Raw genomic sequence first — 23,087 nt, 5'->3', positions numbered from 1 at the left:
ATAGACGGGTTTTTTTTTTTTTTTTTTTTTTTTTTTTGTTTGCTTTCCTTGGTTCCTCTTTATGTGTATGTATAAGTACCTACTGTCTTGCTCGAATACACTGTGATGTGTTATTATTCTGCTTGTTTATTTGAAAATATCTAGGTTGTTGTTGATCATAGACAACTAGGTTGAATGTAACAGGATGGCTCGATAAGTAGTGTCTTTTGATTGATTATCTCCATGCAGCAAGGCAAATTAATAAATACAGTACATAATGCAAAGTCGTGATATTCACATAATCGGGGGGTGTAGATATGTAGATATAAGGGGGAAATGGTCAAAAAGGAATAAATGGACAAGGAAATTTCATCAATGAGACGCGACACGGCGCGTCATTGAGCAAGAGCGTGATGCGGGGAGGGTGAACAGCCACTTCAGACAAAACTCCGAGGAAATCAACAAGGAAAGACAGTCGAAGGTTCGTAAGAAAAAACCGAGCAACGCAGTAGGAGGTATCATATGGTAAATCCCGGAAACACGCCCAATCTCAGTATCCAAGCAGTAGTTCCACCTACTGGCGGACTGTTGCACAACTCGCTAACCTTTAAAGAAAAGATATATCGCTCCATGAATAAATGTGCAGTGGTTAGAAAATCGGAAAAGGAAAAGTCCCCCAATTTGCAAGTTTGCTGTTATTTTTGGTCTTCCTTTTTTTTTTTTTTTTTTTTTTTTTTTTTTTTTTTTTTTTTTTTTTTTAAGTTTTGTTGTGTTTGGTTCATAACGTGGGGCTGAAGTCGCTCAGTCGATCATCATGCGATTCGGCACCTGGCCCGAGATATTGGAAGACAACTCAGTTGTCTTCTCGTCCTTGTCGCGGGACTTCTTCTTATGGACGTGCTGCTTCAGGCCTTTGTGGAAATTGTGCATGCAAACGCAGGCGTTAGTGATCGTCAAAACGATCAAGAGAAGCGTGATAACAGCGAAGAATGTCAGAGACCGCCGGGCGGGCAGGTACTCTTGGTATGTTTGAGGCTGGTACATGCGGACCAGCTTGAATAGGAAGTATGCCATGGCTGCAAAGTATAGAAGCTGCGATACCAGTTAGAAGATAATTCAGACCCATGTGCTGCTAGGACAACGTACAATGACAACGATCATTCCGATCGAGCTCTCTCGTTTCACGAAGATCGCAGCGCAAACAAGAATAAGAATTGTAACGGGAATGGCAGCCGTCGTGAGAGCGAATTCAACATCCGTCTTGTTCGTGACAATGACAAGGAACTGAACCGTAAAACCGAGGAAAAAGAAGAAATCGAACTTCAGCAGAGCGATATAGATCTAGAAATCCTGTTAGATTCGGGTCCCAACTTCGACGGACATGCAGAAGTACCTGATATGTAAGATACCGGCGCTTCATTCGCAGATCGGCGCTGATATGCTTGTAGATCGACCATGCGAATTCATCGTAGAGCTTCCAAGCGATGATCATCATCAAAATTGAGCCCATGGCAACGACACACGGAATGATAATCAGAAAGGGCTCTGTCTCCCCCCACACGTCTATGGTGATGGCGCTTTCGGCCACGAGCATTTCGATGGAGTCCTTGATTTGCTGGACTTGCACCGCCCCGTAAATCAGAAGACCGAGATTGCACACGCACAGACCAATGACTTGAATGGTATTCTTGAGACGTAGAGCATCGTAAACGAGGATCAACTCATATATAAACCCGAAACAGTAGAGCGCCAAGAAGGTTGTTACTGTCTTTGACGCAGTCGAGACCTCGCCCTTTGGGAACAGTTGGATCTGGAAGTTTGCGAAGACATAACTATTCGCGCGGTGATCAGCATAAGTACTCGGAAATCTGCGATTCAACAGTAGTAAAAGTCACACTTACGACTCGAGGGCAAGGGTAATGATGGTCTGGATGAGTGTGACAATGCAGAAGGACCAAGTCCATAACGAGTTTGGTCGGTACATCCTGTGTCGCTTTGGGGGGTCCGGAGGAACATTCGTATACCCTTCTCGGGCACGGAAACCGCGTCTAAAAGATGGATCGAAAGTGCCCCCAAGCAGGGAGGCCCGCGAATTGTGGGAATAAATCTTGACGAAGTGCTCCGTTACGGAGCTGGTGTCCGTCGGAGGCTCAGGATCGGGATACAATATGACGGTTCGACCACCCGACGGCCGCGATAATATAGCACAGGTAGAGGATCAAGGATACAGATTCGTGATGCGCGGAGGTGACAACCCCGATCTGAGTGGGTTGCGGCCGTGGCCTTGTTTTTGAGGATGTCAGGAGGGGGAGTTCAGGAGGTCGGAGTTCTCGAAGATGACGGGTTCTGCGAGGGACGACCACTCGACGACAAGCGTATAAGCCACACCAAGCCACACTCGAGACGGGCTAACGGAGCGAGTGGAGGGGAATCTGCGCCCGGAGAATGGCTCGCTGCAGGGTGAAGGAGGAGGATGGGAAGTCTCGGGGGGATGCCGTAGGATTGTTAAGCCGTGGTGCGAATTGTCGTGTGTTACCTTTGGGCGGGGAGGCTCAGTCCGATGATCGATGGTTCGGGATTGGAGGAGGTCAGTTGGCGTAAGGCTGAGCACCTGCGGACTCAAAACCGAAGCCCAGAGTCAGTCGGAGAGAGGGATAGCAAGAGAGAGAGAGAGAGACCGGGGGAGGGAGAAAAGAGAGAAAAGGAATAAGGAGAAAAATGCAATGGAGGTGAAAGGGGAATGAAAACGAGTGTCGGGAGGAAGGAGGAAGTATGAATGTGAGAGGTGGAAAAGGAAGGCTGGGAGAAGAACGATCGAAGATGATGGGTGGAATGGCAATGAGAGAGCGAGAGACAGAGGGAAAAACGGAGGCTGCTGTCAAGCTAAGCCCGAGATGTGAATAGTGAACCAACAGACAATTCCAAACGGATTACTCACGCACTTTTGGAGAGAAGGAGGAGAAGGAGGAGGGGGCTGCTTTTCGGTCGGGGGAGGCGTATGTGGCATCCAGGGTTCAGCTGGGAGTCCAGACACAGCAATGGAAGGGAAAAAGCGGGAAAAAGCAGCGATGATCACAAAAATCCGAGGAGGGTTGGACGATGCTCTGGAAGACTAACTAACCCACACCTTACATGACAACCCAGTTTAGTCGGAGTCAAGCATATAAGCGACGGTTAACGGCAAAGCAAGTTGCGTTGGGGTTCACCCAAATGTGCCAGACTCCCGTCCTGGGCCCAATTTTCTTCTAATTTTATGATGGTTTATCATGGCGTTCGGCTTATACACGGGATTATCCTCTCAGAGCCAAGAAGCTTTTAATCTACCCACGGTAATTACGGGAGGGACCTGGACCATTCATGAGGAAAATAGTCTTGGTTACTCAGTCAGTACTGAACATGAAGATTAGATATGCTCCAGCTTGTTTGGCTGTTCTTGACTATTTTCCCTTGCTCCTTTTTTTTTTCCTTTCTTCCTGAGGACAGACTAAGGTTTCTGCTTACGGAGGGATGAGTGTTTGTTGTGGTGATAAAATCAATCCTTCGGTGTGTTGTTGTGAATTGTTGTTATTCGTTATTCCGGGTCTCAGAACTGGATCCCGTGCCTGGGCTAAACTCGAGAAAGAAAGGAACTAGACTCGATTGTCTCCTGAATTCGTCGCGTCGCAGTGGGTCGGACCCATGGACCGGCTGCCTCTTGAAACTGGGTTCCCGATTACGATTTTATTAACTCTCTAGTAAAATGCCGCGCGTTACCTCTCTCAAGCCCTATTATTACTTGACTATTGTAGCTCCGGATTTCTGTGTGTGCACTTACTCGCATCTCGCCCCAAAGGGGCGCATCCGAGTCACACAGTTCTTAGTAGAATAGTTATCGGGCTGGCTACCGAAGTACCGACAGAACAGTCATTCCAAGGTGTTGGGGCATTCATCGATCGCGTTATTTCGGGAGCTTTGTTATCCAATTGGATTACCTTGATACTCTAGGTTATCCGATCGGTCGAAAAACTGTATCAGCAAAGTGCGGCAGTTCTATACACCATGGCAGTGGGTATGGGGGAATGTCAACCTTTCTAAGTGGCGGAAGAGCTGCAAACCAACGGCTCACAAGAAAGTCTAAAATAGGCAAGCATGGATCGCTGACGGCAGGAGATCCGTAACTATAAGATGGAAGAATGTTTGAAATGCGATCTACATGTGAATCATCCACATCCACGGCATTTTTGTAGGGAAATATGCCCACCATGCGATGCCTTTGAATCAGATCCATAAACTTCACCATATCTGAGTTGTTGTTCACTATACCGGCCTGAGAGATCCCGCTTACGAAAGATCTACGCCGTAGGATGAGGATGTCTTAGGCAACCATTCCACTGTTTACTAGTTATCTACAGCAGTCAACTGTGTGCAGACTAGATAAACGTTGCACCGAACTACCTCCCCATCTAGACTAGCGCGCGCCAGACGGCTTCCCTTTGCCCCGGAGATGGAACGGGGCCAGAATTGGGGCCAAATTTGTGGTGGCCGGCTCAGATCAGACCAGATCCGTGGCTCAGTTTCCTGAAACCTAGTACAATGTGCGGTGTCACTTTGGGTGCATGGCAACCTCTGCATGGTCAGCAGTTCCTCGTTCAGTCAGTAAAGAAGAAGAGTGATTTTGTCGTTGCCTCGCTTCTGCAGTGAATCATGAAGCACCTGGAAGAGGTCTAGGTCGACAAAATTTGCCTTAGGCAGACGCATAACGACATTTAAGCCTCTTCTCACGCCAGGTTACGTACCCATCTAACCTTATTGTCGGAGTCGACGCCGTACCGACGAATTAGCTAGACTTGATAACGTGTATCTCCAAGAGCAGATACGGAGCAAAAAGTCTTTCATCTACTTGGGAAACCTCTTTGATTTCGGTGACTCCGGTCTCACCATGTATGCAAGCACAAGCACCAATGCGGTTCTCAAACCAAGGTGCTGAAAGCCACAGGTCTGTGAGCCCATGAATTCTTCTAAGACAGTGTCGTGTGGCTATTTTAGTGCGCTTTCCCCTCCCACCCCTTGCTGCTTGCTCCATGTGCCATTCGACGTGCTTAGTGTGCCCCCGGTGAAACAACGGCAATGTAAAAAACACCCAAGATTTTCCGTCGTCACAGATTGCAGTATTGCTATGGCGACACAGGTCTCACTCAGGCTTGTCTGAAGTCATGACACTAAAGGGCTGTCTTCTCTACGCTTTAAAACTACACTCTAGCTCGGCGAGTGGAGAGCCTGTTCTAATTGGTCGTCATGTCAGGAGAACTCTTCCAACGGCTGTCGCGTCTATGTGGCTGCCTGCCAGCGGTTCTGGAATGGCATCCATGGGCCGGATCTCTGCTGGTTCAACTTAAGAATGAATTTTCCACGTGAGTGGCGGGTAAGACAAACGAGTCTGCTCCGCAAGAATGGATAAATCAGCCGCGCGAGACTGAACTGCTCCACAGTGTTTTCAGGGACACGCATAGGGCTCGTGGTTTTGCCCCTTTTAGCCGTAGACTATCCGTACCTAAAGCATCACTTCGTCGGAGCTGACCTGCCTGATTGTGGAGTGGAGTCGAGATCTGATCCAAGGTTCTGTTCACCGGGCGCACAACATCTGGCAGTCTACAAACTTTAGACCCGAGATCGTCACAACCTATGTAGCTTCAAGGTCTAGAATTTGTAGTGGAGAGCGAAGGGTTAAGAGACTCATGGGCCAGTGGAGCTTCAGAGCCTCGCTTTGTAGTCGATCAAAGTACACTGTGGCTTATTGAGATCAGGAATAATGACAATTACACCACACTAGCCATATGTAAAAACCAAGTGCAAAAAGGGACATCACATAAAAAGGTTAAACGGAAAGGAAGGAATGAAGACAAAAATCAAAAAGAGAACTCCGATGCGGGGAATCGAACCCCGAGCTGCCGTGTGAAAGACGGCGATGTTAGCCGTTACACCACATCGGATTTGTTGTGAAAGTTACAGCAACTTTATGTTAAATAAGCTACACTTCTCAAAGTAGAGGTCTTGGCATTACCGTAAATGACGGTACCTTCCGCCAGCTGGAAATCGTGAGCGTGGCCTCTTTCTGGCATCTCGCGACCTCACCTCCCGGACCTCCTACCAGTATCTCCTCCTCTTCTACTCTTCAGCCGACTCCTTCCCTCTTCATCGGCCAATTGCTTCCTTGCTTCTTGTTGTCATTGTTGTTTAATTCAGCTTCACTTTCTTTGATTCTTATCTTCTTGAATCTCCTTATTCTTCAAAATGGTGAGCACCCTTGTCCTGCCGATCCTCTTGGTGGCTACCGTTGTCTCCCAAGCGAACTCAACCAGACCATCGACGAATTGTGACAACTTCAGTCAATTAGACTAAGGGCAACCTCATCTAACGTCTGTATTCTCTTCAGGCCTCTCCCCGTGCTGCTTCCCCCATGACCTCCGGTGCTGAGTCCGGTCCCGACTCCAAGTCTGCTGGCGCTGGCACCGGCGCCTCTGCTGTCTCCTCCGTCAACCGCCCTTCCTCTCCTACTCCTCCTGGTGGTCCCCGGGCTGCTATGCGTCGCCGCGCGGCCGCTGACCATAAGGAGTCCCTCCGCAATGCCAGACCCAGCTCGACTCGCGCCGCCGGTGCTGGTGGCTCCTCCGGCACGATGCTCAAGCTCTACACTGACGAGAGCCCCGGTCTAAGGGTTGACCCCGTTGTTGTCCTGGTTCTCAGTCTGGGCTTCATTTTCTCCGTCGTTGGTCTCCACGGTAAGTGTGCTTTCCGGGTTGTCTTCTGGGTGGTGAAGTGGCCTCTAACGCGCATATCCAGTCATTGCCAAGATCACCCGCAAGTTCTCCTCATAAGCCGCTGAAATGCGACTTGTACTCTCGCCCCGTTGCTGTCTCCTGGTCCTATTATACGTGATATGTCTGGCTCGTGTCGAATGATTCGGGGTCGCGCGCGAGATCAGCAGCGCAGGGATCAAGCGAGGCCAGCGAATCCATCATCCAACCTTTTGCCCTTCGATACATATACCCCTGGTGTCCCTTGCCTCTTTCTTGTGTGTGCTGGTAGTGGGGAAGGCACATGCCGATCTTGTGCTTCTACAATTGGTCCAAATCTATCTGCAGAATAGGATGGAACAATTATCGCTAAATTATGCCGTGCACTTGTGCCCATCAACAATTAATGGAGAGCCCTAGTTCCGTGAAGAAATGCGTTTTGTGTAATATAGTGCTTGTCAATGAAAACGAGACTCGATGAAAACCCACCCCGATCCTTATATCAATTAATTAAATCAAACAAACCCACAACCACACCCCCATCTCCTCCCTACTCCTGCGCAGCAATCAATTGACGAATCTCCCCAGCCCTCCTCACCAACTCCCCCACATCCCCCACCTCCGGCCCAGGCAAAGAACTCACATACCCAGGATACACCTCACGAAAAACCTCCCTCTCCCCACCATCATCCTCCCCGTCCCCATAGACAGGAACCAGCTTGACATGTGCATAATCCACCTCCAACCCCTCAAACACCATCCCACATCTCCCCACTCCCAGCGCCTCCATCAACACCCGTCCAACCGTCCACGCCGCGCCCATCAACCCTTCAAAGTCTTCCTCCCCAAGGGCAAATATATCACTCCCCAAATGTGTTCGCGGCACTAGCACCGTGAACCCGGGCGTGTTCGGATAAGGCGTTAGAAAGGCTACATGGGACTCATCCTCCCAGATACGCCATTGAGGGTGCTCGGTGCCCCGGATTATGTTCGCGAAGAGGTTGGTGTCTGAGGAAGGGCCGTGGAAGGTGTAGTTGGGGGTGGATGGGGTGTGGGTGGTGATGGTGTCGGCTATGTGGGTTAGGTGGGCGGAGGGCATGCGGGGGCCGGATTTGGATGTTATGTAGCTTTGGGGGTGGGAGGAGGATTGAGGGTCGTTGAAGGTTGTTTCGGGACTGGTTATCGGGGTCCAGGTTGAGGTGAGGCCGTGGAGGGGGAGGAGGGAAAGGGTGGTGTTGCCGGAGGTTATTAAGGCGATGCGGGGGGTGTGGTAGGTTGATTTGAGGGAGGGGATGATGGTGCGGAGGGTGACGAGGGTGGAGATGAAGGTGGACTTGGGGAGGGCGAAGAGTGTGGTCTTGGGGGTGGTGGTATTGGTTAGGGTTGCGATGGTGTGGCCGGGTGTTGTTGGGTGGTGGGAGAGAGAGATGGTGAGGTTGTTGGTTTGGTAGATTTCGGTGGTCATGTTGTTGTTGTGGTGGTGGTAGATGGTTTGGTTCTGGTTGTGGTGGGCTATGAATGTTTATGTGATGGTGAAGGTACCTTGGTGCTAGTGCTGATGTATAGTTGCTTGAACTGGCGTGAGTCATGGCTAGCAAGGAATACTAGCTCAACTTATACGGTGGTGAGATGATTAGATCATTGCAGTAGTAGTGTCAGTCTTGGTGGTTTAGTAGGAGGCCTAGTATATTGTTTGAATATATACAGTGCCAGTGTAGAGAGTCCTGACACCGAGACCCATAGATTATACTGAGTGATAATGTCACATGTACATGGGCACCCAACTGCCAGAGAACTACTATGACATTTAAAGGACTATTCAACACTAGCACAGGTGATGTATATATTATGCACACATGCCCCCCAGTAAAGGACGATACAATAGCATTAGATATATATTAGTAAGTAGATCAATCCACATACTAAGAATGGCCTAAGGTGAAGTACACGTGGATGACATATTCACACAAGCAAGGTCTGCCCTACGCACAGTACTGAGATCTGGCATACCTCAGATGCAAAGCAAGATCAGTTGGTTCCTACTCAGACACCCACCAATTACAGGGATGGAAGCACGATGGAAATTCCCCGGTTTCAAAACCAAGAGCAGTGGGGTAGACCCCCAAAGCATTAGTGGCAGGATCGAGTAAGTAAAGTAGTAACTGATAGAGCGCTATCATCAAGTCTGCTCCCCATAAAGCCATGGAGCTCTTGGCAGAGCGACAGGTTGCACCAACAAACCAATCCATGACTTGGCTGACATCCTTATCTGATAGTCTACGGTTTCTTATCATCGTCCGCTCCCAACTCGGGCCAATGGGCGTCGTTGCGCTGACCTCCGCTGATAAGAAGCATTTCCGCCTCGCCAATGAGCTGCCCGGGCTTGATACGTTGATAACCCACTTGGGGTTCGGCTGTTCATTTTCGTGCAAAGGAAGTGGAGGGGCCATGGGATAATCCATGTGTATGCGAATGGAACTGTGGAACGATGGCACTGACTAGATTGCTCGGTACTAAACTCCCTGGAGCTAGTCCACTGCCATTAATGTTACACTCCCATCTGATGAAAGCACATTACGAAACGACCACCAGGAGTTGCTCTTATCAGCCATTCGCTTCCCCAGGCCTGACTCCTCGGATCCAATGATATTGGATCGGTAGTCATTGATTCAATATGGACTTCCCGCCGATCACCAGCGTGTCTGCGAGGTCGGAGATTTTTCAAGGGTCCCGTGCCTTATATGTTCTTGCCTCTGCCGCCATGCTCAAGATCTTGTCTCATTCAGTCATCCTACAGCCATAGCAAGGCATCGCTTCGCGTGTTCATACGCTGCCAACATGTCTTCAGACACAGTCACATTCACAGCGCCTCTCTCGCAAGGGTTTGGATATGGCATCATCATTGGTCTGGGCTTTGCCTTTGCCCTGCTTATGATCTTTATCACCTGGGCTCTGAAGAGGTATGTAGTCTAATCCCATTTCAACCATGGCCTTTGGCCCCTTCAAGCTTTGGAGTCTAGCGGGACTTACGGTTCTTGTGTAGATACCAGAATGAAGTGCAGACATCGGAAATGTTCTCAACGGCTGGAAGATCAGTCAAGTCGGGCTTGGTTGCCGCGGCAGTTGTCAGTAGTTGGACATGGGCTGCAACTCTTCTTCAGTCGACTACTGTGGCTTACGAGTACGGCATCTCGGGCCCTTTCTTCTACGCATCAGGTACTTACAGCCAGCAACAATACGGTCAATATCATTCTGATTCGGTGATACAGGTGCTACGGTCCAGATCATCTTGTTCGCTACACTGGCCATCGAGCTCAAGCGGAGGGCTCCAAATGCGCATACCTTCCTCGAAGCACTCCGTGCTCGATACGGAACCGTTGTTCATGTTGTTTTCATCGTTTTCTGCCTAATGACCAACATTCTCGTTACTGCCATGCTGCTTACCGGAGGTTCTGCCGTCCTGACGTCTCTCACGGGAGTTAATACAGTTGCTGCCTGTTTCCTCCTGCCAATTGGTGTCGTGCTCTACACCCTGTTTGGTGGTATAAAGGCGACATTCATCACGGACTATTTGCATACCGTCGTGATTATTGTCGTCATCTTCATCTTTGCATTCTCTGCCTACGCGACTAGCGACAAGCTTGGCTCCCCTGGAGCTGTCTATGATGCACTAGTAGCAGCATCGAAGCTCCACCCAGTTGACGGCAATGCAGAGGGAAGCTATCTGACCATGAGGTCGAAGGAGGGTGGCATCTTCTGGATTATCAACCTGGTCGGCAACTTTGGGTATGTCAACCACCACACTTCCGTATAAATTACTTGCTAACGAACCCCATCAGTACTGTCTTCCTCGACAACGGGTACTACAACAAAGCTATTGCCGCAAGCCCCGTGCACGCTTTTCCCGGATATGTCATTGGTGGTCTTTGCTGGTTCGCAATCCCTTGGTTGTGCGCCAGCACTCTGGGCATGACTGCTCTCTCTCTGGAGGGCACTCAGCGCTTGAGCCCCGACGACGTCACAGCCGGTCTTGTCCTGCCCTTTGCCGCCGTCAAGCTTCTCGGCTACAGCGGCGCAGTATGCACAACAATCATGATCTTCATGGCAGTCACCTCCGCTTTCTCCGCCCAGCTGATTGCTGTCTCATCCATCTTCACCTACGATATCTACCAGGCCTACATCGACCCATCCGCCAAGGGCAAGCGTCTCGTCTGGGTTTCGCACATGACCTGTGTGTTCTGGGCCATCGCCATGGCCGGTTTCTCCACCGGTCTCTACTACGCTGGTATCGGAATGGGCTACCTCTATCTGCTGATGGGCGTGATCATCTCCTCTGCAGTCTTCCCCGGCGCCATGTCCCTCATCTGGAAGCACCAGAACTGGATCGCAGCAGCCGCCTCGCCACCCCTCGGTCTTGCGGTCTCCCTTATCGCCTGGCTCGTGACAACCAAGAAACAATACGGCATATTAACCGTCACCACAACCGGCGCAAAGTGAGTCCATCCCCACACCTTCCCTCCTCAAACAATCAACTAACATAGTTAAAAGCTACCCAATGCTCGCCGGTAACGTCGCCGCCCTCCTGAGCCCCGTGATCTTCTCCCCGATCCTCACCCTCATCTTCGGCTCTCAAAACTACGACTACGGCACCATGCGCGCCATTCGCCGCGTCGACGACGCCGACGTAGCAGCAGCCGCTCACATCGACATCGAACTCATCCCCGGCGAAATCAACACCCAGTCCGCCGCCCAGGAGGAAGAAGAAACACGCAAACTCAACCGCGCCGCTCTCTACTCCCGCACCTTGACCATCTTCATGGTCCTCTGCTTTCTCATTCTCTGGCCCATCCCTATGTATGGCAGCTCGTATGTCTTCAGCAAGAAGTTATTTACGGGTTGGGTCGTTGTCGGTCTGATTTGGCTTTTCTGCACGACTTTCGGGGTGGTCATTTTCCCGTTGTATGAGGGTCGGGAGAGTATTGTGAGGACGGTGAGGATGATGGTGTTGGATATTATGGGGAAGAGGGGAAGGAGAAAGGGCATGATTGTTGGGGAGATGACGAGTGGGGATGTTTCGGGAGTGCAGACGCCTGTGCTTGAGAAGAAGGAGGTTTTGGAGAAGTAGGTTTTTTTTTATGGTAACTGGATGATGAGACGTGTTTGATGTCTGGATATGTTGGGCTTGGGATGGTTATGATTGGTTTTGTTATTTTGGCTTGGATATATACCCCATTCGTTACTGTACAGTGTTAAGTTAGATAGTATGATAATATGAATCTACGCATATAGTATACACCTCATTAGAGCAATTAACTCCGATTCGATACAATACATGCACGATAGCGAGTAAGCTAACCACCAGACGTAGAGAACAGCAGACAAGCAAAAGGTATTCGATAAATACAGAGACAGACCATCAACCCATCATAATACATCATCAGCGAAAAAGCATCGAAACGATTCATCACTTATACACATGGTTCTGCTGCTCTGCCTGCTGCTGCGGCGCTACCACACCCCCGGACGCCTGTGGAGGCGGGCCCGATGCCTGCTGCGGGGGATAGAAAGGTGCACCGCCGCCATAGTACGCCTGCGGTAGTTGACCCGGTACGACACCTGGAGGGGGTCTTGTATCTGGTGTGATATCAGGACGGTCGCTGGAAACAAGTGTTAGTTTCTATCCTTCCCTGCTCCTTGGGTGGGTTGGAGGGGGGAATGGAGTTACCGTAGATCCTGCGTGAAGCGGCATGTATAGCAGGTTACTTCCTATAAGGATATTAGTTTACGCCATCCAAGGTGCATAGAGAGGAGAGAACAGTCTGTTAACATACCTTGTACTTATGTGTTGCGAGAGGGATGACAGGCTATAAGTATGTACGGTCAGTTTGGTCCGAGGTCATGTGGATGGGGGACAAGGTTACAATGAAGCAGACGGTGAACCACGGCCTAGTTGATCATCATACATTAGCATACACCTCCAAACATATTCCCATCTAAGAAATTAGTCAAGTTGAAGCTTACCATCTCGTCAAACAATGACCATTCCAATGTTGGCCTAGATCAAAAGGAAGACGGGTCAGTCAATAATCGATTTAATTATTGGTTGGATCAGGAACCAGAGCTAAAATTAGCAGTCATGATTGTCAGGGTCCAGGGACTCACAGTTATAGCAGAACGCGCGGACATTCTCGTATCCTTCTAGCATGGAAGTGAACTCTGGATTCCTTTGGTGTTAGTTTTGGCATACTCTTTGTTGGTCGTGAGTTCTTGTGGAATCAATGTTCAAGATGGTCGTCGCCCCGGTCGGTGGTCGTGTGGAGTAACTAGGAGGGAAGGGAGTAGATAAGTCACATACCATGTGTTCCGAAGGTGATGCAGATGGCCATGTTTACGGCTTTGGAGTGCTCCCAGGATAGACAACGGGTGGGTTGGTATATTCTAACTAAGGAGGTAATAAATGACAGGAATCGGGATCGTGTTGGATCATGTAATGCGACGTGTAAAGGGACAACATTGGCAGCAGCCCAAGTAATGGGAAGGGGGAGGCAGCCATATAATAAACTGATTGGGGCTGACGTGTGGCGCTGTGGCTTGGCGCGGTTTGGCACTTGGCGTTCCGCACTCGGCGGTGTCGTAAGTTGCTGCGGTCCCATTTATATATATAGTGAGTTAGCAGTGTAGCCTGCGTGCTGGAAAAGCTACGTGTCTACGGTACAGCGCTGCAGTAGTTCTGCGATTGGATCAACTTGTATTCACTAGGATATTTTGAAATGATTAACAAAGAATCTGAATCAAGTAGCAGGTAAATGCGCGGAAGAATCACCGCCTCGTTGTGCCCTCTAGGCAACCCCACAGCATTCCGTTTTGGACCATATGGCTGCATTTCCTTCCAGCTCTTGCATGGGACCTTTCACTGCACGATACTTCTGCTTGAATTATCCGAAAGGGTTATAGACATCGCTTTGGCGAATCAGACCGGTGTCTGCGGTCGTATGTTCATTGGGTCTTGAAAAGGAGGATGGCGCAGTGCCCGAGGTAGAAGTAGATGAAGTGTTTCGTCTCTGCTCGAAAGTTAGCCCGTACCCCTGATGCCCTGGCCATGACACTCACCATGCGTGACGAAGCTGCCAAAGTTCCTTCCGACTACACAGTGCCATGTCGCACCCTTGCGCGAATCGAACTGTAGATTGTGAGCAATGAGGGGTGGTCCGGATGCAGTGCGCAATGCTGACCTCTCGCTTGATGTATTGGGCGATATCCTGCTGTCGTTAGCAAAGTCAACCAACAGATGACACCGAACCTACCTTCTCAATGTGGTACTTGTCCATTGCCTCAATTGCTAGCCGTTGTATTAGCCCTCCTTTTCGAGGTGACCCGTAGGGCTGACCATACCAACTTCAACGGCCTCCTGCTGCATATCCTCCGTCTGCCATGTTGTAAGCACAATTCTTGGTTACCTCCAGCAATTCCTCTTACCATATCGACGGACTTGATCTGCGCTGAACGGTCATGTTAGCCATCATTTGACGATGCCGCGTCCGGGGACTTACCCTCAAGCTTATCTTTCTTTTCGCTAGCCATTTTGCTGGACGTCGATGAGGAATGTAGTAATAGGTTAAATGAGCAAGGATTCAAAACAACGATCAAGCACTATTAATTTAGTGTACGCAGACGTCCCACGAAGCCCAATGGAAGTATTGGGAATCAACATTGCTGGCTGCGCGCAATGGACGCCGCCCGGATCACGCACGGGCCAGGCCGCCATCCTCACCGCCCTCGGCACTATAAGGAAGCAAAAAAAAAACATTCCACCAAAATTTTTTCGAACTTTTTCTTTCCAAACAATTTCAGTGGCACACATTGTCACAATCATGGAGAGCACCAGAGTATTTGTCTCTGGCCTTCCGCCAACCTTGTCTGATGATCAATTGAGGAAGCACTTCGCTACTCGCTTTCAAGTCACGGACGCTCATGTATTGCCTAAACGCAGGATTGGCTTCGTGGGCTTTAAGAGCCATGAGGTGGCCCAGCAGGCTGTGTCTTACTTCAATAAGACTTACATGAAGATGTCCAAAATCTCAGTAGACATTGCTAAGCCGGTATGTGCTCTACTCCCTATTCCCACTTGCTTTGTTTCTTTTGTTTTCCCCGCTGACAGTCAAGGTGGTCTTGTGACTGACCAGTAATCTTGTAGATCGATGCCGAACCCACTCGCAAAGCTGGAAAACATGATAAGAGTTCTGGTAGCAATGCTGCAGATACTTCCCTCAAGCGTAAACGGGATGGCGAGAACGCCCCGCAAGACGCTCGCTTGCAAGAGTATCTCTCTGTAATGCAACATTCGTCTAAGACCAAGACATGGGCAAATGATGATGTGCCCAAGCCGCCGGAGAATGACTCACCTGCAGAACAGCCCGCTGAAGTAGAGGAGCAACCTCAGGAGCTTACCTATGCACAGAGGAAGAAGGCGAAGCTTGGCGAGGAATATGATCACTCTAAGGAGATGCACACAGCTGACCGCGAAGCTCATGGATCACCTGAACCCATGGTGGTAGACCACAGTGGAGAAGGCAACGCCGAGGCACCGGCAGAGCAAGATGATACTGTCGCCGAGGCTGAGGCGCCAGCTGTTTCGGATGCGGACTGGCTCCGCTCCAAGACAAGTCGCCTTCTTGGTCTGCTTGATGAGGAAGAGCAGGCGGATTTTGACGCTGCTGCGCAGCAGAAGGAATCTGCAGCTCCAGAAGAAGCAGAGGATCCAGGTGCTGACTCTAGGGATGCCCAGATTGTCGCTCCCGCAGCGACTGAGGATAAGACGGTTCAGGAGCCGCAGGTCGACACGAATATTGAGAATATCCGTCTATCTGCACGTCTGTTCGTGCGAAACCTTGCTTACGACACCTCGGAGTCAGATCTTGAACCGCTATTTGCTCCCTTCGGACGAATTGAAGAGGTCAGTGAATCCATGAGTTTTATTTTCTGCCATCCACGACCCCCTCCCCAGCTCAATGATGATCGTCCTGATAGGGACATCAGATGCAAAGCACATGATGTTACCAGGAAAGAGTATTTTAGTAGATGCCTCTTGTTATCTGATGAGCTATACACCTCAATATTGTTGCTTGATTCACTCATTAGTTATTTGAATTATGCTAATGTGCCTAGATCCATGTGGCTTTCGATACTAGGGTTAATACCAGCAAGGGCTTTGCCTATATTCAGTACCTCGACGCAGATGCGGCCGTAGAGGCCTACAAGAATCTTGACGGAAAGCACTTCCAAGGTCGCTTGATGCATATTCTGCCAGCAGCTGCAAAGAAGACTTACAAGATTGATGATGCGGAGCTGGCGAAACTACCCCTGAAAAAGCAAAAGCAAACCAAAAAGAAGATGGATGCTTCGTCTTCTACGTTTAGCTGGAACTCTCTCTACATGAACGTGAGTAGCTCGTATGATAGCCGCCACTACTATACGCTAATATATTGCAGACGGATGCCGTTATGTCTTCAGTAGCTGAGCGACTTGGTGTTTCCAAAGCAGATCTTTTGGATCCTACTTCATCTGATGCTGCTGTGAAGCAGGCCCACGCTGAAACCCACGTAATTCAAGAAACGAAAGCTTACTTCTCAGCTAATGGGGTTAATATCGAAGCCTTCAAGCAGCGGGAGCGTGGAAACACTGCTATCCTTGTAAAGAACTTCTCGTACGGCGTCAAGACTGATGAGCTCAGGAAAATGTTCGAACCATTCGGGCAAATAACGAGGTTACTCATGCCTCCTAGTGGAACGATAGCTATCGTGGAGTTTTCGAGACCCGATGAGGCCCAGAAGGCTTTCAAGGGACTTGCCTACCGGAAACTCGGAGACTCCATCCTCTTCCTGGAGAAGGCACCCAAGGATCTGTTTGATGCTGCAGTCGTGCCACAGAAGGCAACGATAGAGACTAAGGCTGTCTCTCAAGGCTTCTCCACTGCTGACACTTTCGCGGCAGATGAGGTTGATGACCTTACGCCCACTACAACCCTCTTCGTAAAGAACCTCAACTTTGCTACTACGAACCAGAGTTTTGTGGACCTCTTCCGGCCACTGGACGGCTTTGTGTCTGCTAAGATCAAGACGAAGCCTGACCCTAAGCATCCTGGACAGACGCTCAGCATGGGTTTTGGTTTCGTGGAGTTCAGGTCAAAAGCCCAGGCCCAATCTGCGCTTGCCGCCATGAATGGCTACAAACTTGATCAGCATGAACTGGTAGTTAGGGTGTCTCACCGTGGAATGGATGCAGCTGAAGAGCGGAGACGTGAAGATACCGCGAAGAAGGTTGCAGCCAGAAGGACGAAGATCATCATTAAGAACTTGCCGTTCCAGGCCACCAAGAAGGATGTTCGGTCACTCTTTGGAGCCTACGGGCAACTTCGCTCTGTGCGGGTTCCTCAGAAGTTTGATAGGTCGGCTCGTGGTTTCGGTTTTGCGGATTTTGTAAGCGCTCGCGAAGCGGAAAACGCCATGGACGCGTTGAAGAATACCCATCTTCTGGGCAGAAAGCTGGTCCTGGAGTTTGCAAACGAGGAGGCGATCGATGCCGAGGAAGAAATCAAGCAGATCGAAAAGAAAGTAGGGGAACAGATGGACAGGGTCAAGCTACAAAAGCTTGCCGGGCCTGGGCGCAAGAAGTTCACTGTAGGGGCCCAGGACGGCGAAGAGGACTAAGTCCCTACTCTTTCTCCCTGTTGGTAGGGACAGACAATAGCAATGGTTCGATTTTGATATTAATATCCCTTGCGTTCCCGGACACTGAGCATGGTGCGGACGCAGGTTTAACACGTTCCTGCGGCTGTCAACACGTACATACGCGCGCGTCCTGCAGAGTTACCCGTCCGCTCGTGCAGTGGACTTCTTTCATCCGAGTCTATTCCTGTCATCCCATCGCGGTTTCCTTTATCCTCGCCGATTCAAGGCTTCCTTCCCTTAACTCCTTATACACCTAGTTGCTCGAGCCCTGGTTATCCAAGTGAAGATTAGTCCGGTCCTGGGATTGTCCAGCCCATACATTCCAACATGATCTACGTAACCACCTCTTACATTCCACTGCCGTGGCACTGGACGATGTCGTTGGCCACTGCTCATTCCAGAGGATGGCCATTGCCACAGACCTGGACGTCTAGCTGCTCCTAAATGTATCTCAAATTAGCAGTCACTGCTCGTCTCGTGCACTAAAACCTCCGAGGAGCAGCTCACTGGTTCGTGCTCAGGGAGCATCCCTTGCATGGGTCTTCCGCTCGTTCCCATCGTGCAGTTCCTTTCCTCCTGATTTGCTCGGACACAGGATCTTCCTTCGTTCATAGCTCGACCTGGACGCGTGAAGCTTGGGAGGAGATTCCTTTCCCCGCCTTGAACAGTTGACATAGCCCTTGGAGGGGTGGTGTATCAACGAGCAGCGTGATTCAGCTATGCCACTAGGCCTCCCTCTCCAGGGAGAGTAGTGGTTTCCTATAAACACCATGCTCTTCGCTCCCACATTCTCTCCCAATTCTTACATTCTCTCCAAGCATCTACGTTCTTGATCGCTGGTTTGTGACTACTGGTTCTTTGGTACGGCGGTAGAAAGCATTTTGCTGTCCTCCATCACCCTCCTCTTTGGCATTCTTTGTCATTCTTTCCCAGAGTCAATCCTCTCCGGTGGTCCGCTCGATGGCGCACTGGCAAACGGGGTGTATTGTGCCTCAACACCAGTCAGCTCTTGAGAGCATCGGTGCCCATACGGACAGGGCCCTGCAGAACACCTCTGGGAACGTCCAGACATACTCTGACAACCTAGCCGACAGCAGCACTGTTGGTCGTGACGATCAGCTGCAGCAACTTGCCTTCAAGTATCCTCAACCCCCAGTTCCAACACATCCAGTGCCCACTGTTCCCACCACCCTTCAGCCCCCTCAGAACCTCCGGCTCCAGAGCAAGAAGCTCCGGCGCCTGCATTTATCTGGGCCCAGCCTAATCGGTCCTCGTAGCAGGCCCAGAAGCTATCTCAGGTCCAGCAAGTATCTGGAGTACAGGTCCCGTCCACGTCGAGACACTGGCAAAGATGGGGAACCGGTATGGTCGGACGAGCTTGAAGACGCGTTTCAACAAGGTGAGAAGTCAATGCTTCAGATGAACGATACATGAAAGCTAATGTTGTGATAGCTCTCGAGGCGAATCCGCCAATGGGCAGACGGAAATGGTCCGAGCGAGGAAAGTCATATGGTCGAAATGAGCTCATTGCTGAGTTCATCTACAAGAAAACTGGTAAACGAAGAACTAGAAAGCAAGTCTCCAGCCACCTCCAAGTCCTCGACTCGTTCCTCAAAGGAGACCCCGATTGTAAGTGGCATATTCAAGTAATACTCAAGTCGGACTGGTCTAATAAAAGTGGCTAGGGGAGCGACTCGTACGAGAAGAGGCGAACGTCCGCTCGAACAACCAACATCCGCCCGCTGGTCCAAGATGGGGGCCTGCCATGGATCCTCCCTTGTCAAGTCATTATGGCACTCACCTCCACCCCACCTATCATGACCCTATGAGACAGGCCTATGGAGGAGATCTGCCGCCTACCCCATTTTCCATGAACGCCAGCTGGCCCGAGAGCAATTTCAGTACTATCCAAGGCCTCGGGTTCGGTATGTGGGTAAACGAGCCAGACAAGAATGATCGTATCGAGGACGCGAGCCATATCTACAGTCGCCTTCAAGACGACCAGCGCCATCCGGTAGCACCGATCTCCTTGAATGAAATCAGGAACTGGCAAACATCCTTTCCTTACCTCAATTCGCTGATGGCGAATTCTAATGGGTCGTTGGACTGCGACATTATCTTAATCGAAGCCAACCTGAAGTTGATGGACGACTTCCCGGCTGCTCGCTCTAAACTCGGCATTCACTTGGAATTAGATTTTGCCCAGGCCAGTGCGGCTGGCGTTCCGATCCTCAGTGAGATGGAGAATTGGTCCTCCAAGATCTACATGTATGAAAATGGCCAAGAGATCTATCAAGGGCGCCAGGAAGTCGCGAGGCCTGTGCACACCGCGACGCACACCAAGGTCAAGCCCCACTTTGAATCCAAATGGTGGGCGAATCGCTTCACCAAGCTCACGCAAGATCAAAAGCTGGCCGAGGATGCTGGACACCATGGCCACGAGCAAGCTAGGGAGTTCCTCCGCCACCTGACTGTAGTCCAGGAGATCCGGGCTATGGCACCCTACAGCTCGCGCAGAATGTCCAACCCTTACTCTGGACATGCCGTGAGTGAGAAAAAGAGGGTGGCAATTATCCTCTGGAAGTTCCGACAGACGCTGCCTCGCGACGTAGTCGGCACCACGACATGGCGTAGAGTGGTTTCGTCGGATCGAATCCCTCATGCGAGCCCCAAGGCAGCGACGGGCATCGATCTCCCTCCTCCCATGTCGCTGGCTGACTCGATACTCTTGAACCGGCCGGGCCCTAGTGTCTACCACCAACCCCAATCCCACGAGCTGCTTCATAACCACGGAGTTTCTCAAAACCCTTGGCCTTTGTATTCGACAGGCCAGGAGAGCGTTGCTCAAATGTTCAACGCGCCTTTTGATTTCATGAGTCCCCTTAAGCAAGAGGACCGCCTCAACGATAAGATCGCCGTGACCTTGGGTCTGGATGCCTTCCCAAGCCTACAATCACATGATATCAACCAGCAGACTAGTCTCAATGGCCCCAACAGTGGCACGAGCATCCTTAGCATGCCTGAAGTTCCTTTGTCGCATTCCACGCATGGTCCTTACAGCCTTGAGCATGATAGCCACTATGTCCACAGCCAGCCACTTGGGGTCAATGTGCACGATAACAATGCCTTGCTGAATGGCATGCTGGTGACCAGCGCACAGTCTATCGATGATATCAACAACAGCCAGGCATCTTGGATGCCACCAACCACTGCAATGTCTGGGGACATCCCCGGCAGCCACTACCCGCACATGGGCTACCCGTCATCCGAACACCATGTTGCGGTGCCCCGTGAGCCAAATCCCAGCCACAGCTATGACTTTATGCCCGAGGAGCTTGATAAGTGGCCGGGCAGCCTGCCGACCGATATGAACGGAGGAGCGCATGAGCACGCGCACTCTTACACCGCAAGTAATACAGTACAGGCCGTTTAATGAACAGGCCAAGCGAGAATACTTAATGATAATTATGGGCGAAAAAAAGTATTTTTAATAATGTGATGGGCGGGTTAATCTTCGATTCATATGCAGTGTATAATAATGGCAGGATACCTTTTATTCACAATGATTATTCTATTCTTATCACAAATTTCCCAGTAATATTATCTTCCAAGTTGTAAACGCAGTAATGGTAGAAAAGCAAGATTAGGGTCTTGAGTGGCGTGCATTTAGCCGGCAAATGGGTTAATTTAGCCGGGCCCGACTTTGGATGGCTTCCGGCCAGCCTTTGGATAAGTTACTTCCCCAGTTCAAAACAGCCGCCACAACTTCATTTAGCCTCCAATGCCGCTCTCCGTGCCGTGTATGGCGCCTCCAGTGGATACGCGCAATGGATTAAGTTCATAATGCCATGACCGAGGGGTAGTTACTTATTACCCCTCCAAACCTTCCCCTTCTCTCCCTTCATCCCCCCTGATCCTGCTTCGACCGCGTCTCTATACCTTGTCTCAACACGACCTTGTTACTCCTTAATCACCATGGCCTCTCCCACAGTAAAGCTAAACAGCGGCTACGACATGCCCCTCGTGGGCTTCGGTCTCTGGAAGGTGAACAACGACACCTGCGCCGACCAAATCTACCACGCCATCAAGGAAGGATACCGTCTGTTTGACGGCGCCTGCGGTACTACCCTCCCCTCCCCTTATAAATTACTACCAATTCCCAATCTAAACACACAAACCAGACTACGGCAACGAAGTCGAAGCCGGCCAAGGCATCGCCCGCGCCATTAAAGACGGTCTCGTCAAGCGCGAAGAGCTCTTCATCGTCTCCAAGCTCTGGAACAGCTTCCACGATGGCGACCGCGTCGAGCCCATCTGCCGCAAACAGCTCGCTGACTGGGGCATTGACTACTTCGACCTGTACATTGTGCACTTCCCCATCTCTCTGAAATACGTCGACCCTGCGGTCCGCTACCCGCCGGGCTGGAAGTCCGAGAAGGACGAACTGGAGTTCGGCAACGCCACGATCCAAGAGACCTGGACAGCGATGGAGTCGCTCGTGGACAAGAAGCTTGCCCGCAGCATTGGTATTAGTAACTTCTCTGCGCAGCTGGTCATGGATCTGCTGCGGTATGCGCGCATTCGTCCTGCCACGCTGCAGATCGAGCATCACCCGTACCTCACGCAGACAAGATTGGTCGAGTATGCCCAGAAGGAGGGGTTGACGGTTACAGCGTATAGTTCTTTTGGTCCCTTGAGTTTCCTCGAGTTGAGTGTGCAGAACGCGGTGGATTCGCCTCCGCTGTTCGAGCATCAGCTTGTTAAGGGCATTGCCGAGAAGCACGGAAGGACGCCGGCGCAGGTGTTGTTGAGGTGGGCGACGCAGAGGGGGATTGCTGTTATCCCCAAGAGTAACAATCCTCAGCGGTTGAAGCAGAACTTGGATGTTACTGGGTGGGATTTGGAGGAGGAGGAGATCAAGGCTATTTCTGGGTTGGATCGCGGGTTGCGGTTCAACGATCCTTTGGGAGTGAGTTTCCTTGCACTTTTTATTTGATACGTGGGAATAATTGCTAACTTGATTATTACAGTACGGACTCTACGCTCCTATTTTCTAGACCATCCAGCTATGAGTGTATATGATATATATGAATACATAACAACTTTATTAGATGTTATGCTTGATGCATGTGACATGTAGATAATAGATAAGATAAAATAGATAAAACCCGCCAAGACCGCGTCGCGATAACCACATTTCTCCATCCATTCATCCATTACCCTCTCTCCCTTTCAATTAATTCATCCATTCAATACCCATGAACATCCCACCACACCCCCCTCAACTCCAATCCTAAGAACCGCACAATAAAGACAAAATGACCCTCAAACCCTTAACCAGCAGCATCCACATCAAAACCCACCCCGCCCCGCGCTCCCTCTCCGAAAGCAAACTCATTCTCTCCGCACTCCAGAAATTCGGCGAAGTCGTGACATTTCGAAATCTAAAGGTAGCCCCTCTCCCCCCTCTCCCCCCCTTTCCCTAAATACATAAACTCAATGCTAAAGAAATATGGTGAATTTAGTACGACCCCACAAACACATCCCCCAAATCCGCGCACAACACCATCGCCATCTTCGAGTCCGCATCCGCGGCGTCTTCGGCCAT

General features: G+C 50.4%; 9 protein-coding genes and 1 non-coding gene across 10 annotated transcripts; 5 read left to right on the top strand and 5 right to left on the bottom strand.

The window, feature by feature from the left end:
* Positions 1-186: 186 nt before the first annotated feature.
* BDQ94DRAFT_37980 (uncharacterized protein) lies at positions 187-2,254 on the bottom strand. Its single transcript, XM_026775621.1, has 4 exons — positions 1,881-2,254; positions 1,373-1,811; positions 1,126-1,320; positions 187-1,071 (listed from the first exon to the last, which is right to left on the bottom strand). Exons 1-4 carry the CDS (start codon positions 1,961-1,963, stop codon positions 781-783), a joined length of 1,008 nt encoding a protein of 335 aa, XP_026626158.1. The 5' UTR covers positions 1,964-2,254; the 3' UTR covers positions 187-780.
* A 3,622-nt stretch (positions 2,255-5,876) lies between these two features.
* On the bottom strand, positions 5,877-5,948 carry BDQ94DRAFT_t158. Its single transcript has one exon. It is a non-coding gene; the product is annotated as a tRNA-Glu (tRNA).
* Positions 5,949-6,087: 139 nt separating this feature from the next.
* On the top strand, positions 6,088-6,859 carry BDQ94DRAFT_37968 (SEC61-beta family protein). Its single transcript, XM_026775619.1, has 3 exons — positions 6,088-6,252; positions 6,392-6,737; positions 6,799-6,859. Exons 1-3 carry the CDS (start codon positions 6,250-6,252, stop codon positions 6,831-6,833), a joined length of 384 nt encoding a protein of 127 aa, XP_026626157.1. The 5' UTR covers positions 6,088-6,249; the 3' UTR covers positions 6,834-6,859.
* A 321-nt stretch (positions 6,860-7,180) lies between these two features.
* Positions 7,181-8,304, bottom strand: BDQ94DRAFT_37970 (HIT family protein). Its single transcript, XM_026775620.1, has one exon. It carries the CDS (start codon positions 8,215-8,217, stop codon positions 7,303-7,305), a length of 915 nt encoding a protein of 304 aa, XP_026626156.1. The 5' UTR covers positions 8,218-8,304; the 3' UTR covers positions 7,181-7,302.
* Positions 8,305-9,541: 1,237 nt separating this feature from the next.
* Positions 9,542-12,047, top strand: BDQ94DRAFT_144575 (sodium:solute symporter family protein). Its single transcript, XM_026766474.1, has 5 exons — positions 9,542-9,712; positions 9,796-9,968; positions 10,022-10,538; positions 10,592-11,245; positions 11,301-12,047. Exons 1-5 carry the CDS (start codon positions 9,591-9,593, stop codon positions 11,875-11,877), a joined length of 2,043 nt encoding a protein of 680 aa, XP_026626155.1. The 5' UTR covers positions 9,542-9,590; the 3' UTR covers positions 11,878-12,047.
* A 1-nt stretch (position 12,048) lies between these two features.
* BDQ94DRAFT_144573 (rhodopsin family protein) lies at positions 12,049-13,341 on the bottom strand. Its single transcript, XM_026766473.1, has 7 exons — positions 13,108-13,341; positions 12,915-12,968; positions 12,774-12,807; positions 12,674-12,698; positions 12,584-12,616; positions 12,478-12,518; positions 12,049-12,409 (listed from the first exon to the last, which is right to left on the bottom strand). Exons 1-7 carry the CDS (start codon positions 13,136-13,138, stop codon positions 12,217-12,219), a joined length of 411 nt encoding a protein of 136 aa, XP_026626154.1. The 5' UTR covers positions 13,139-13,341; the 3' UTR covers positions 12,049-12,216.
* Positions 13,342-13,447: 106 nt separating this feature from the next.
* On the bottom strand, positions 13,448-14,437 carry BDQ94DRAFT_144569 (dynein light chain DYN2). The gene is made up of 7 exons (XM_026766472.1): positions 14,303-14,437; positions 14,229-14,251; positions 14,145-14,178; positions 14,057-14,091; positions 13,985-14,011; positions 13,863-13,932; positions 13,448-13,813 (listed from the first exon to the last, which is right to left on the bottom strand). Exons 1-7 carry the CDS (start codon positions 14,331-14,333, stop codon positions 13,749-13,751), a joined length of 285 nt encoding a protein of 94 aa, XP_026626153.1. The 5' UTR covers positions 14,334-14,437; the 3' UTR covers positions 13,448-13,748.
* Positions 14,438-14,595: 158 nt separating this feature from the next.
* On the top strand, positions 14,596-17,920 carry mrd1 (RNA-binding ribosome biosynthesis protein MRD1). Its single transcript, XM_026766471.1, has 4 exons — positions 14,596-14,851; positions 14,947-15,705; positions 15,918-16,190; positions 16,241-17,920. Exons 1-4 carry the CDS (start codon positions 14,624-14,626, stop codon positions 17,456-17,458), a joined length of 2,478 nt encoding a protein of 825 aa, XP_026626152.1. The 5' UTR covers positions 14,596-14,623; the 3' UTR covers positions 17,459-17,920.
* A 514-nt stretch (positions 17,921-18,434) lies between these two features.
* On the top strand, positions 18,435-21,040 carry abaA (transcription factor AbaA). Its single transcript, XM_026775617.1, has 3 exons — positions 18,435-18,878; positions 18,932-19,108; positions 19,165-21,040. Exons 1-3 carry the CDS (start codon positions 18,440-18,442, stop codon positions 20,910-20,912), a joined length of 2,364 nt encoding a protein of 787 aa, XP_026626151.1. The 5' UTR covers positions 18,435-18,439; the 3' UTR covers positions 20,913-21,040.
* A 197-nt stretch (positions 21,041-21,237) lies between these two features.
* BDQ94DRAFT_144559 (aldo/keto reductase) lies at positions 21,238-22,620 on the top strand. The gene is made up of 3 exons (XM_026766470.1): positions 21,238-21,599; positions 21,661-22,448; positions 22,510-22,620. Exons 1-3 carry the CDS (start codon positions 21,455-21,457, stop codon positions 22,534-22,536), a joined length of 960 nt encoding a protein of 319 aa, XP_026626150.1. The 5' UTR covers positions 21,238-21,454; the 3' UTR covers positions 22,537-22,620.
* Positions 22,621-23,087: the final 467 nt, after the last annotated feature.

This window comes from Aspergillus welwitschiae (genome assembly GCF_003344945.1).
Source record: "Aspergillus welwitschiae strain CBS 139.54b unplaced genomic scaffold BDQ94scaffold_17, whole genome shotgun sequence".
NCBI classification, from domain to species: Eukaryota; Fungi; Ascomycota; class Eurotiomycetes; order Eurotiales; family Aspergillaceae; genus Aspergillus; species Aspergillus welwitschiae.
Note: the sequence above shows the minus strand (reverse complement) of the source record. Positions and strands in the feature narration are given on the sequence as shown.

Excerpts from the sequence above, each read along its gene's own strand:
- BDQ94DRAFT_37980 (XM_026775621.1), bottom strand. The coding sequence starts at position 1,963 with ATGTACCGACCAAACTCGTTATGGACTTGGTCCTTCTGCATTGTCACA. Across the intron at positions 1,812-1,880 it reads ATTACCCTTGCCCTCGAGTC|TTATGTCTTCGCAAACTTCC; the intron begins GTAAGTGTGACT and ends CCGCGCGAATAG. Across the intron at positions 1,072-1,125 it reads TCGGAATGATCGTTGTCATT|CTTCTATACTTTGCAGCCAT; the intron begins GTACGTTGTCCT and ends CTGGTATCGCAG.
- BDQ94DRAFT_144575 (XM_026766474.1), top strand. The coding sequence starts at position 9,591 with ATGTCTTCAGACACAGTCACATTCACAGCGCCTCTCTCGCAAGGGTTT. Across the intron at positions 10,539-10,591 it reads AACCTGGTCGGCAACTTTGG|TACTGTCTTCCTCGACAACG; the intron begins GTATGTCAACCA and ends GAACCCCATCAG. Across the intron at positions 11,246-11,300 it reads GTCACCACAACCGGCGCAAA|CTACCCAATGCTCGCCGGTA; the intron begins GTGAGTCCATCC and ends CATAGTTAAAAG.
- mrd1 (XM_026766471.1), top strand. The coding sequence starts at position 14,624 with ATGGAGAGCACCAGAGTATTTGTCTCTGGCCTTCCGCCAACCTTGTCT. Across the intron at positions 15,706-15,917 it reads CCTTCGGACGAATTGAAGAG|ATCCATGTGGCTTTCGATAC; the intron begins GTCAGTGAATCC and ends TAATGTGCCTAG. Across the intron at positions 16,191-16,240 it reads GGAACTCTCTCTACATGAAC|ACGGATGCCGTTATGTCTTC; the intron begins GTGAGTAGCTCG and ends AATATATTGCAG.
- BDQ94DRAFT_144569 (XM_026766472.1), bottom strand. The coding sequence starts at position 14,333 with ATGGCTAGCGAAAAGAAAGATAAGCTTGAGG. Across the intron at positions 14,179-14,228 it reads AGATCAAGTCCGTCGATATG|ACGGAGGATATGCAGCAGGA; the intron begins GTAAGAGGAATT and ends ACAACATGGCAG. Across the intron at positions 13,933-13,984 it reads CCCAATACATCAAGCGAGAG|TTCGATTCGCGCAAGGGTGC; the intron begins GTCAGCATTGCG and ends CACAATCTACAG.
- BDQ94DRAFT_144573 (XM_026766473.1), bottom strand. The coding sequence starts at position 13,138 with ATGGCCATCTGCATCACCTTCGGAACACATG. Across the intron at positions 12,808-12,914 it reads CCGCGCGTTCTGCTATAACT|GCCAACATTGGAATGGTCAT; the intron begins GTGAGTCCCTGG and ends CTTTTGATCTAG. Across the intron at positions 12,410-12,477 it reads CGCTTCACGCAGGATCTACG|CGACCGTCCTGATATCACAC; the intron begins GTAACTCCATTC and ends ACTTGTTTCCAG.
- abaA (XM_026775617.1), top strand. The coding sequence starts at position 18,440 with ATGGCGCACTGGCAAACGGGGTGTATTGTGCCTCAACACCAGTCAGCT. Across the intron at positions 18,879-18,931 it reads TGAAGACGCGTTTCAACAAG|CTCTCGAGGCGAATCCGCCA; the intron begins GTGAGAAGTCAA and ends ATGTTGTGATAG. Across the intron at positions 19,109-19,164 it reads CCTCAAAGGAGACCCCGATT|GGGAGCGACTCGTACGAGAA; the intron begins GTAAGTGGCATA and ends AAAAGTGGCTAG.
- BDQ94DRAFT_37968 (XM_026775619.1), top strand. Across the intron at positions 6,738-6,798 it reads CTCCGTCGTTGGTCTCCACG|TCATTGCCAAGATCACCCGC; the intron begins GTAAGTGTGCTT and ends GCGCATATCCAG.
- BDQ94DRAFT_144559 (XM_026766470.1), top strand. The coding sequence starts at position 21,455 with ATGGCCTCTCCCACAGTAAAGCTAAACAGCGGCTACGACATGCCCCTC. Across the intron at positions 21,600-21,660 it reads TCTGTTTGACGGCGCCTGCG|ACTACGGCAACGAAGTCGAA; the intron begins GTACTACCCTCC and ends CACACAAACCAG. Across the intron at positions 22,449-22,509 it reads GGTTCAACGATCCTTTGGGA|TACGGACTCTACGCTCCTAT; the intron begins GTGAGTTTCCTT and ends TGATTATTACAG.
- BDQ94DRAFT_37970 (XM_026775620.1), bottom strand. The coding sequence starts at position 8,217 with ATGACCACCGAAATCTACCAAACCAACAACCTCACCATCTCTCTCTCC.